The 12878-nt window shown below is 51.0% G+C and overlaps 1 protein-coding gene across 3 annotated transcripts in view; it reads right to left on the bottom strand.

Annotated features, from left to right (window-relative positions):
* Positions 1-12878, bottom strand: part of LOC128267532 (myosin heavy chain, non-muscle) — a 28585-nt gene that overhangs the window by 9250 nt on the left and 6457 nt on the right. The window contains exons 3-6 of one of the 3 annotated variants that reach the window (XM_053004385.1): positions 7334-7490; positions 4577-4698; positions 1219-1242; positions 570-593 (exon numbers count right to left, since the gene is read on the bottom strand). In XM_053004385.1, the coding sequence (XP_052860345.1) occupies positions 570-593; positions 1219-1242; positions 4577-4698; positions 7334-7490 (327 nt within the window). The remainder of the gene's footprint in view (positions 1-569; positions 594-1218; positions 1243-4576; positions 4699-7333; positions 7491-12878) is intronic. The other 2 variants (XM_053004386.1, XM_053004387.1) reach the window with 2 other exon arrangements.

Here is a 12878-nt window from a genome sequence, read left to right as displayed (position 1 = left end):
TTGATAAAAAAAATGGAATAAGTAAATGATAAAATAAAAGTTAAATGTAAAATAAATGGTAAAGAGTATTGAAACAATCTAATTTTTCTGCATGATAAGATAAAATGAATTAAAAGTAAAGAAAAACCAACAGAACTCAAGGGCAGCTAAATAATGGGTTTATTTTTCTCCAAACTAATGATATTTTACTGAGTTTACTGTTATTTCATTTCTCGAATGACCTCAACCATCTGCCATCGGGGTACTACCATTGGAAACCGAAACCGATCAACAGCAGAGCAGCAAACTGGGCTTAATAAGATAAATGTAGCCACACAACGCAACGCCAGAGCGTAAAAAAGATAAAGAAGAGTGCAAGTTGATCAACGTAGAAATGAAAGAAAAGCAACCAACAAGACTTAAGTAATATAAGAGAGCTAAGCTAACTAAAAAGCAGCCAAAGTCAAGGGAGTGTGCAACAAAGCTAACGACTCGCACTAGAGTAAAGTAAGGAGCAGAGCAAATAATGCAACAAACAACCACAAAACCAAGAGAACTAGGTACAACGACAACGACTGACAATACTTTACCGATAAACTCGCATGATGACCACTCTACACAGACGCGGACAGGACAGACGACATTTGGTGGAGATGAGTGAGGATCGACACCACACCACACAGGATGTGTTTTTGGGGGTTGGAATTTTGTCGAGTTGCAGTCGAGTTTTGTGGCGGTGATCGTGATCGTGGTGGTGCGTTGTGAGCGGCACGTTAATGGTGGCGGTTGTTGTGTTAATGATGTGCGTGCGCGCGCCAAAACATTGATTATGTGTTACAAATTTGGTCGAGAGCAAGCACGCATAACGATGATTAATTTAAGGCATCCGAAAAACGGGGCACGGGATTAAAAACGAAGCAAAATTTGGTTGGCGTGGCGGCGTGTTGATGGTGATGGCGCGCGTGCGGCGAAATTTGCGTTGAATAGATAGCATTTTTGGACGTTTTGGTTTGTTTTTTGTTTTGGTGGTGAATTGTTTGTGAGAAGAAAGAAAGAAGAGAAAACGACATAAAGATATATTGGCGGGTCAAGACGCGGGACACAAAACCCGGAACACGGAGAGCGCGTACGGAGAGTGTGTAAGTCTATTAATGGGCGCCGTCGCCGGTGGTGGTGTGGAGCACGTTAGGTGGGACTATTTTGAAAAAAAATTGTACTCAAAAAACACTTGTTACTTACAATAATTAGCGCCGGCGTTGGCATCTATACGCAGCAGCAGCAGCAAGGACAGGCAGCAAACGTTGGGGGGTATTTCCAGAATGGATCCGTAGCACGCGAATGGCGGATGCATGCGTGCAGAAAATGCAGAGCATGATTTGCGATGCGATGGTTTGGCGCCGCGGATTAGCGAGCGAATATTGTGTAGCATTCGAGTGATTTTAGAATATTGCACACGCTCAAGCAGAGAGTACGGAGCGGTACGATCGAGCAAAGTACGGCAACAACAAGCATAAGGTAAGTGATCGAACGTTCGGTGACGAATAAAAGAGCGAAAAGGAAGAGAAAAATTATATTAAAACGTGTGTACGGAACAAAAATAATTTAAATAAAACAATCCGGCAATATGATGAAAAATTATCGTCCTCAAATTATGCCCACAACCAACAGAGAGCGCGATCGCGGTCTCTGACCCTCTGGCTGCCGTGGCGCCCGACGGTGGGGCGGAGGATTTCCCATCCAGCCAGCGAAAGGGGGCGAAATAAATTCCATTCTACATACCGAATACTTTCACAGAAATTAACCACCGAAATTCCTCGTCTTTCAACAGTCAGAGAGAGTCAGGGGACACAGATTGCCCGCCACACACAACAATTCCGGTTTGCTGAGGGCCAAAACCGAGCCAAAAAAGAGAAGAATTAATCACCGGTTGGTGGAAGTGAAAATACAATTTACGGCATTTAATAAAAATCAACAACCATCTTCGGTTGTTGTTGCTCAAAAATCAAGCCCCACTCGATTAACCTGCCGCCAGCCGCCGGCTGCAACTTCGACGAGACTTCGACGAGGCCACGCGATATGTTAAGCCTCCGACGGTTGCACTCGATCAATACGACCGGACCGGTTCGGTTTATATAATTCGCACCATATTGGGCATCAATAGAATGGATTACAACACACCACCCGCCGCCGCCGCCACCAGGGGAAGGATCGCGTTGCCACTGGGGCCGAGTACTCTCACTGTGTGTCCGTGTGCTTGGCCGTCGACAGTGTGTGCCCCTTATATAGTATCTGGCAAAAATGTCGACACCCAGGGGTCGAAGGAACCGCGCACCCCGGTTTTGCGGTTTCGGTTCCTGCGCGACACTGCCATATGCTCTCTGTATGCCCTCTTTTCCCACCTGCGCCATATGGGCATTGGGCATGGAAGTTTCACTGTTAATTTCGTTAATATTCACAAAGATCGATCGCTCTCTATTCTCATCAGTCTGCGATTTTCGCTGGAGCGAAAACGCACGTTTCAGGATCTGCTGATCGTGGTGGCGGCCGGCCTGCTGACGGAAACATTACCACCCCATTTTTCCACCGTAAAAGGAGGGCCCGCCGCCGTCGCTGCTAATGAATTGCTTGCACCGCTTATGATGGCGGTTTTGATGAGCCAATCCGAGCGCCACTCGGTGACGGCAGCAGCGGCAACGGGGAATTGAACAATTCGATGCGATTTATATCTCCATCGAGCCCCGCAAGACCGCAAATGGGCCTCTGAGCGAAGTGAACCGGTCGGTCGCGGAGTCAACCACCAGCGAGCGTGCGTCGCAGCGTCAATTATATTTCATATATACATTGGTGGCCCCAATTCGCGAGGAGTGCCATATTATGGTCATCGTCGTCCGTCGCGAACGGTGGTTTCGGGGCTGGCGATGTGTGTCATTTGGCCATTTGCATCCAAATATGGGCTTTTCGATTCGTACAGGATCTCTCGTCTCCTGTGTCTCGTGCAGTTGTCCTACAAAAACCGAAAAAAATCAATCTGGGAGATTGAGTGGCAACGATAACGACGGCAGCCACCACACGACCCCCGGTGTGACCCGAGTGTCGCGGCGTGGCTATTCTCCCGCCGTGCGGTTGGTTGTAAATTTATGTTTCACAATACGTTAAAACGGCACCACCGAAATAGGGTTTTTTGGAAAACAAGAATTTTCCATTAAAAAAGGCCACGTTTTGCGCCACGACCATGTTTGGGAGGCGCGCGCACCAAACAACCGTGTTTCGGTTACTTTCGCTATTGCAGGAAAAGGCTAAAATAGGTAACACACCATCCGCCACAAGGGAGGAAACGGAGGAAACGTCGGACGGACGGGGTCTCGGAGAGTCGATCACAATTTTATTACGCTACGACCAGCCGCCCCGAGAAGGGTCCACTGCCGATCGGTAATAAATAAGCATTCAGTTGGTATACAACCTTTTTCTGGCTGAATATCAATTCAATCAAACCGTGTGCGATTAAATTTTACAGTGAAGCCATAAAAATTAAATGCAAATTAAACACAAACCCGTATTGAAAGCGTTCGAAATTTTACGGAAAAAAGTACCACAGGCACTCGGATAGATCGAAAACATCAGCTGGCTGTCGAAGACCATATAAAAGGCCACACGGTACCAGATTCGGTTCCGACGCGTTCCTACGCGAAATGGATCGAGCGCGTCCGCGAACCGGTCGCATCAATTCCGAGAGTGATCGCGTGTTTACGTCTTGCTTTGCGCTACCACGTTGCGTGATTGATCTTCTCCACTTCGCGGTTAGAGAGACGCCTTTACCTTGCGTGAAACCGGCAGGCCGGACGAATCCGGAGTGTGAGGTACACTCCGGGTACCGCTCAGCTCGGTGAGAAAAAAATCTCGTTCAAACGCATTTTTTCCATTAGGCGATAATTAACCATTAATTAATTCCTTCCTGCAAACAGCCACGGGCGGTAAAACTAAATGACAAGTGCGCGCCCCCAAGGGGGCTAGGGCAGTGGACCACACGAGGGATGTAATGGCAAACGCAAAAAACAGCAACTGAATTGATACAGAAAGTGAGTTCCACAAAATGTCTCCACGCGCACACCGTGTGTGATTTGCATGCATTTGCAAATGCAACCGCTGGTGGGAGGGAGGTAATACATCAATTAGAATAGAAAATCAAACTCCCCCCGGGGGGGGCGATCGGATGACCGACCGGAACGTTTCGGAAAAGGAATTTTCAACAATCCACCGATGTGAAGTCGAGCGGCATCATAACCATAGGAACGTGTTACGTCAAAAACCCAGGGCTTCTTTGATTGCACGCAGTTATCGACTCGACTCACTGTCCACGGTCTACTATAGCCGGTCTTTGTTTCAAGATGGAAGACGGATCCATCTTTTGAAATGTTTACAACGGTTTTTTCTGTAATCATCGACCCCAATCAGGAACCTAAAACAAGGTTGGGCAGTTTAACATTATTTAGAACGCATTATTTAGAAAATATGCCGATTGTTCTTGTGTTCCCTTATGCCACCCTCCATCAGCATGTGCTGGTGGCGGTGGTGGTGATGATGGCTCTGATCAACGTACCGCTACGGATCCTTTTGGTTTCGACGCCGCAACGTAGGCTAAATACTGGATAACTTTTTTTGTGTTTTCCGTTTTGCCAGCACCAGACTCGCCCGTGCACAGGATGGACTGATCCTCTCGATCTGGAAAGGCAAGTGGAAAAAAGTAAGAAACACAAATTAAACAAATTAAAAAACAACTAGAAAACATGACTGAGCAGCCGGGGTTAAAGCAAATAGTCCATGAAGATGGAGTAAACGCACTCTACGCCCGTTTTCTTGCACAGCCTGCTTGGGAGATTTACCAACGGTGAGATGAGAGGAGACGTCACAGTTGACATGTTTGCCTGCAGCATTCCTGAGCCAACTGGAGCACAACAGGGGCATCTCACATACTTCTCTCGCCTGTGCGAACACATTCGCAGCCAGCGCGCGCGTACGTGTGTTTTGCTCCAGCGGCCACCGATATCAGTAAGCTGTGCGTTCCGCTTCTGCTGGCATTATTTACAGTTTGTCACCGGGGCGGCCATTCCGCAGATCGTGTTGGCACAAATGCTTTGCTCCCGGCTTCGGCTCCGGGCGTGTGCGCGCGCCGTGTTTCTCGAATCGAAATCCATCAAATTTAATTAGTCGATCGCGAACTCATGCTTGTCACGTATTCGGCGCACTCATCTCCCACGGCCTGCTGCGAGAGGTGACAAAAGCGATCAATTTTGGTTCCGCCAAATCGACCAAACTCGAACCCAAACCAAGAACCACAGCTCGAAGCAAGATCCGGATCGGGGCGGAATAATTGTTTTTGTGGCCGTTGTGTTTCACAACAAATTAATCAATCTGTTGACGGGGGCAAAGTGTGTGATTGAAATGTAAAATAATGTGTAGACACCACCAGCCCAGAAGAAGCATATGGCGGCGCAAGCAAAAATTTTTATGTTTCGCCAATAAAAAATTGGGAGCCTCTTATGAACCGCGCCTTCTCTGTCGTCGACGGTCGTTTCCATAAATGGCCATCATCTTCACATACGGGCCGCTCCGAGCGAGTCGGGGCGACACACATAAAGAACCACTTTTCAAGTGTCGGCCTCACCTTAACGCGACCTCATTAAGTCATCGGGGTTCGTTACCGTGGTAACCGTATACAAAAAAACTTAACGTTCGGCACGTAGCAGGCTGCGGCTGCGGCAGTTGCTAAATGATTTGTCAAAAGCAATTTTCGGTGGCGACCAATGACGGGATTTATCGTATGCGTTTTTCTGCATTTTATTTCCAGTGTGTGCTAATGTACGCAACGGCGTACGATTAACGTTTCTGCGTCACCAAAAATGTAGTTTGCAAATACTTTCGTAACGTCAGAAACAAATTACCCTACCCGGGAGGAGCGAGGGCGCCCCGGGAGAAGTAATTAATCAAAGCGATTGTTAGCGTAGCGTCAAGAAGATCCGCCCCGGCGGCCTGGCGGGCTGGGCTGGGAAACAAGCAAAGAGGAAATGTTTTCACTCTCGACTACGCCGCGTAACATAACACATCGAATGCACACAGCCGGGTGGTCTCTTCCCATCACTCAAGCTGCTGGTGCACAAGCCGCTCTATCGCGCCACGATCACACACGTCTCGGTTGCGTCCATCGCCGAGAGTGCGGAACTGCATCGTTCAGCGAAATGTGAACCTGCTGCCGCTGCTGCTATTGCTGCGTCCGGAACACGTCATACGTGCCCTGGTCCGGAGCCAACGGGCGAACATATTTGCGTGATGAATCAGCCGGCGCCGTCGTGCCCGATGATGGTCAGCTCAGCGGCGGGACGACCCCTACCAGAGTGTGTCTTGATGCCAACTTGGTGCGCGCATAACAAACTATCGTAACATGTTTCGTGTATCCGGGGCCATCGAAGTGACTGTGACCACCACCAGTGTCACCAGTTGGATTGGAGCCGGGCGCACCATATGGTTTCTTGGTTCTTTCTTTCGCCAAAGGCAACCGAGACGTTTACGGTAAAAGTCACACAACTCGGTCTCGGACTAATATGGTCATATTATAGCACAGATCACCAGAGAGCCCGCCCGACCACCGGATGCCTTTCGCCTTCGATTCCAAAACCGGCAACTCAGTCCGCCTGGGCTGTGATTCTCGCGTGATCTTTCGCGTTTTGGGGACGGGACACGCCGCGGGGGGGATTTATGCAAATGCGCACCTTTCCGCGAAAGGGAACCTCAACGAAATCGCTCCTTTAGAAAGTTCGCTACGCATCCTGCTGCTGCAGTGTGCCCCCAAAAAAAGGATGGAAATCTGGCGCCGTTGCTGCGCTGACGGACGCAATTATCCGCGTGTCAACGTTATCGCGGCCTTCGTGCGCGGCGCGTCAAGGCCTTCGTCCGCGGCGCTCGATACTCGGTGGTTAATGAGCAAATCGCCGAGAGTAGAAAACGATTTAATTATAGCCGTCAAATTTGTGGCCCGGTCGTGTCCGTTCCGTGCGCGCAGCAATGCCAATATGTCCATCGCGAGCTAATCCAACCGGCGAATGGGACACACGCCGCGCCCCATAGATGGAGGCAATTAGCAGACAGGCAGCGGCGTCTGCATTGATCACTGCGCTCTCGCTCGCTGTCCACACGGGCGTGATCCTTGAAAAGGCGCGCACACATTTATAAGCACGCCGGTGGCGCATCACCGCAGGCATGCGGCCATGCTGGATATTCGAGACTTGCAATTCGGCCTAACGGAGTCTGGAACACGGGCTTCTAATATTACGCGTGGAGGTCGCGCGGTGCGAGTACCTACCCTGCAGCATCGATCTATACGCGGTGTCTGTGATCGCAAACACGTGTGGCGGGACCTCGTGCCGTTTGATGCCTTTATATTTCTCCATAATCTTCTCGGTGTAGATGGGCAGCTTCTTGTACGGGTTCACGACCACGCAGAACAGTCCGGAGTATGTCTGAAACGGGGAAAAGAAAAAGAATCATTAAAACCCGATCATCATCATCATCATCGCTCCAAATGTCCCAGGGGGCACTACTGCTGCCGGGCCGTTGAAAACGTTAACGGCCACTTTCTCATTCATCACTCGGAATTCATTCAAAACAGATCTCGTCGGCTGGTGGTCGTCGCTGGTGATGATCTCTATAAATATGTACCTGCCCCAGTCGGTCGCGGTATGGCGAATTTATTAACCGTCCTCCCCATTGGCGCCACGGGTGTTATATGCAAATATGATTGGCGAGGTGGGTCATAAAAAATTTCTCAAATTCCTCCCAAAGCTGCCCTGGCCCTGAGGTCACTCGGAGGTTCATTTATTTTCGTACGCATACGTGTCAGTTGGTTTGTAAATAAAACTGCAGAAAAAGATCACATGCTGCTGATCGCAAATGTACTCGCTTGGAATCTGATCTTCACCAAGACGATCGTCAGTTAGACCGGCTGTTAGTGAGTCACTTTTTATCATCTTTGAAGTGGCAGCTTTTAGAGTGATCCTCCTCCTTATCGTGGAGCGCATCTTATCAGTCACCGATTGACCTGTAATCGGTGCGATGAAAAGCAAACAACGGCGACCAGTGGATCCACAGCACATTTGCCGTTCGCGACCTTCACACAGCCGGCCCCGGGGAATAAAGAGTGCCGCCGGCATCTCAACCGCCCCGATAGGCAATTATTCATATTAAAGTGCAAAAACAAAACTTTAACAAACAAGCAATCGAAAAGACCGCCGGACCTGCGGGTGGCCGCCCGTGACCGTGTTTTGTAAACAACAAACCGCGGGGAGGACATCAAAAACCAATATGCCGCAACCCACGCTCGGGGTTCTGCTTCGAGCTGCCGCCCTAATTCTGCTCCATGGCACCCACCTTCCAAGTGTCTTCTTCCGGAATGTCGTTTGAGACCATCCAACGGAACAGGCTAACGAATTCCACCACCACCAGGGGACATTTGTTTCAATCATACGATCAGTTCGACTGAGCCTCCTAAATTGATCAATAAACTGCCCAGTTCCGTTCGGGCACGGTCTCGAGATCAGCGTCGTTGCTGCCCGGAACCGCGTTTGCTAGCCACGATCAGCCCCCAGAACACGATCATTATTCGTCGTGGCAATGACTCCGAGGTGGTAGCTGGCCTGCCGGTCGGCGGACCGGATGAAAACAATCTAGCGAGTTCTGAGGCTGATCAGTTTGTGTGATCTGGGAGCCGAACTCCCGAGGGAATTGTTTCGAATGATAACACACAAATCCTTACGCTGGCCCGCGGCCAACCTCCGGCAAGAAGCTTAAGCCATGACACGGGGACCAGAACTTGGTCGTCGCAGCGATCGCCCGACGCGACCTGTTGAACCTGTTTGCCCAAACCGAAAACCCGACTCTCGCGCGGCTGGTTCCGGACTGGTTCCAGAACTTACCGATCGCCACACAGACACACACGATCATACCATCATCTGCAGACAGGACACCAACGGGGCGAGGAACAAGTGGTGAATGGGTTGCTGAGGCGATTTTGAGAGAGTGTGCGTGTGGACCGCGCGTGAGATGTCAAAATACGCCCCACACACAGACACGCCCGGACGGACGATCGGCCACCAGAGCGAACCGTCGTCGTGGGGACTCCCCGCCCAAAATGCCTCCATAAAAGCCCAAAGCCCAATAAAAAAATGGCTGTCAAAATCGATAAGCAGCGGGCGGCCGGGCAGCGAAATTCGCCCTTAGTGAAAAGTGGCCGCGCACCGCCGTTAGAAGAAGAAGAAGCCCGCGGGGTCTTTATTTCTCTTCGATTCGCGGTGCGCGTTCCATCGCGGTGCGCCTATCCGGGACCGCCACGCCGAGCGACGGACGGGCGCTCGCCTCTGGTACAAGGCACGTATTCAAGGTCACCGCTTGTCCGGTTCCGTTCGGACATAATAGACTCACACACTCTCTCTCTTTCTCTCAAAACATTCCCGCCGTTGGGGAGTGTGTTGTCCGCACGATCAAGCAAGTGCCAGGTTGCCAAACTTGGCAGGCGTCAAGTGATGAGCGTGTTCTAATGGATGCGATGGACGACAGGGTCCTGCTGTTCCGTCGTGTCCGTCGTTCTGTCACTACGTGAACTGCACTCCAAATGAGGCATGAGAGCCACACAAAGAATGTGGCCCATTCCTTCCTTCCGTCCATGATCGTAACATGATCGATCTCTCTCGCTGCTCCTCTTCCATCGCTTAGAGCTGGCAAAAGCAAGGTCACCACCGGAGAAGAATGTCCGTGGTTTAGAGTCCCCAGATATTCGGTGCGTCCAACAAACGGTGTATGTGAGTCATCAGCAGCCGAACCGAATAGACCGCGAACACCGGTTTGGGGCTTGAATAATTACAACAAACAAAAGAGGCTCACGCAGGCCACACGGTCCAGTTGAAGAGCAGCAAACGAGATGAGCGATCGCGCGGACTTGCCTCCATCCGGATCGGCCTTGTGTTTGTGCGACGTGAATCTGACGTAATCACCATCCGTCGAAGGTTGTGAGAGACCATGGATTTTACACAAGGATTTGAGACTCGCGTTCATCATGAGTCCCCCCGGCGCGGCTTTAACTGCAAATAAGAGTCTCGGCCACTCGGCGGTGACGCGCGCAATCGACTGAAACGCCTGGCGGACACCACATCATAATAGGGGTTAATAAAGATACTATTGACACACGCACGCGCGCGTCCCAAATGTGCCGACGACGCGGGCTCAATAATATTGCAATAAAACAACGGCGAGAGCGAAATCAAACGCCACATTAAGTGAAGCGTGCGGCCCCCCGAGCCGTGCCCGCGACGCGTGATACTTTATTATCACCTAACCCCTCCGCGGCCACGACCACTTCCAGCCAGCCCGCCCAGAGACCAGAGACAAAGGAGAAGAGTGTTGTGCAGTTGGCTGCATCGGCATCATGGTGGTCACGAAACCCGCGAAGGAACAACCGCGGAACGGGCGTGCCAAGAGCAACAGGCAGCAATGACGCACGCAAATGGGCCACCAACCGAGGACGGGAGAGGGGACGGGAACTTAATGGCTTGTTGGGGTGTGCGGGACCCGCCTCTCTCTCTTTCTGTGTCGGTCGGACAATGGAGATGTCTCAGACATCACAAGACGGAGGTCACAACAACGGGTTTCGTCGCTCCGAGTTCTCCTCGATTTTGCACGTTTCGAGTCGAGTGCCAAGATCGAGTGATCGAGTACCGAAAAGGCATTAAAAGGCACCATACTGCAACAGGTTGCTGCTATCAGGTATCGAGACACACGGAGAGATACCCCGGAATACTGAATACGTCACCGGAATACTGACTGATCCGAGAGAGAGAAGAGTAGGTGGCAACTTTCACTACCCGGCAGACGGCACGAATCATCCCAAAGTTGGCTGCCAAAAACCGTATGGGCATTCGCCACCGAGACGAACTGCGTTGAAGGTTTCCTCCAAAACTCGCGCACCATTCGGTGACTCTCGCTTCGACTTGTCGTGGCAGCGCCAGCCGCTGCTCGACGCCGGCTTTGCCATATTTGGACGTAACATAAAGCGCGCGGCGGCTCAGACTCAGTCTATCAATGCACGAAGGGGCGCCCTACAGAGTGACCTACTGACTGACTGAGTGACTGACGCGCGAGTTGTGACCTCATGGCGCGCGTCCACCGCTGGCGCCATCTGGTGCTCTGCGGAGCCACACACCAAGGGGGTGATGCGGCGGCGCGATAATCGAACCGATCTCACTGCTCTCGATGATCCGCAGCATATCTATTACCGATCGTCTCGGTAAGGGTTCCACTCCACTGAACGGTGATCTCCTGCGGTGCGGCGCAAGGTGCTGCCATTTATGGTCAAAAGTGGCTTCGAAACCAGAACACGCAACAACGACGCATTCGAGCGCCGCCACTCGCTCGGATTTTCGGTGGGGGATATCAAGCTTGGGAGCTGCATCGGTCCGTGCGACGCAGGTCTTACACTACCTAGAGAGCAAATTGGCGGTGAAATTGGCTCAGCTTCTAAAGATCTGATCTTTGATGGTCCTCTTTGATGACTGACTTGCACGGTCTAAGGTGGTGGGATTGGCACGGAGTGGTCCATCAGAAGAAGCCACCACGAGTAATCGGGTGGATCGTAAAATGATCATTTAAATCGCTGATTTATCAATCTGATGGCCTACGAACAGATGGTGCGCGGCTTTGGAAAATTTAATTTAACGATCAACTTCACACGCCTAGCAGCAGGGTGACCGGCCGACCGACCGACCTAGAAGGTCACAAAACATATCCGAAACGAACCAAACAACATTTCGAACGATCGTCGAACGATTGTTGAGAGATCACTCGAACAACCCCATTCGATCATGCGGTTTGGTGTGATAATTAATTTGTGTCATCCTTCTTCTCTTACCGGACCAACGATTCACCACAAGATCCCCCATTTAGACCAACCTTTAATTCGGCTAGAGAACTTATGGCTAAGCATTTGACGCGCTCTAACGCGTAACCGCAGGGTTCTTCTTGTCACACGAACCGACTCCGCGTGCCTTCTACTACCCATTCAACCGTGGATCGGTAGCAGCCACACCAGAGATGGCGGATTAGGTGACGCCTTGGCCCATGAAAGGGGTGTTATGTTACTCCTCACTTTTCTGCTGTCCAGTGTCCGTCCGTCGAGTGAACTGATGCAAGATAGAGGCCAACTCACAACTCGTCCGTCGTGTAAGGAACTCTCCAATGACGAGTTCTCGAGAGCGATTAGCGATAAAAATATTAAGAATGCATAATAGAGAGCTTAATCGGCCAACCTAAGCTAAGTAACTCGCACCAAACCAAGGGATTAGCGTCACCCGCGCCTGTCACAAAAATTAGCGCAAACCACCCCCCGATTCTCATCTCAGGTTGGCCGCCCCATGCCATGCTCGAACAATTAATTAACCAACGGGGGTCTCGGCACCACCAGCACATTCCTTTCGCCACATTTCCTACGGCCTACGCTACGCAGCCGGCCGGCCGGAAACGGACCTCCTCAAACCAAACCGAGCTGCTGAGGGCCTGATATGCAAAGTAGAGCGTCGTCGGTCGTCGTCATCGTGTGTGTCCGCGCCGAGTGCGGGTGAGTGCAAGAAAGTAAGTTGGCGGGGGTGCCTGCCTATCACGTAGCGAAAAGGAATAATTACCCACACACGCCATGTAACGGCGGAGCGCGATGATGACAAAATGATGACGGCGAAAAAGGCATTACGAAATCCGGTTCAACTCCCTCCAGTTCCCCCCACCGATTGGTGACACCCGCCGAAGAACCAACAATTGGTGTGTGCATTATCACATCAGAATGTGCGGAGCCCAATGCCGCGCCGGAG

This window comes from Anopheles cruzii, chromosome 2 (assembly GCF_943734635.1).
Source record: "Anopheles cruzii chromosome 2, idAnoCruzAS_RS32_06, whole genome shotgun sequence".
In the NCBI taxonomy this organism is placed as follows: domain Eukaryota; kingdom Metazoa; phylum Arthropoda; class Insecta; order Diptera; family Culicidae; genus Anopheles; species Anopheles cruzii.
The sequence above is the reverse complement of the archived record's forward strand: the minus strand, read 5'-3'. Positions and strand labels throughout refer to the sequence as shown.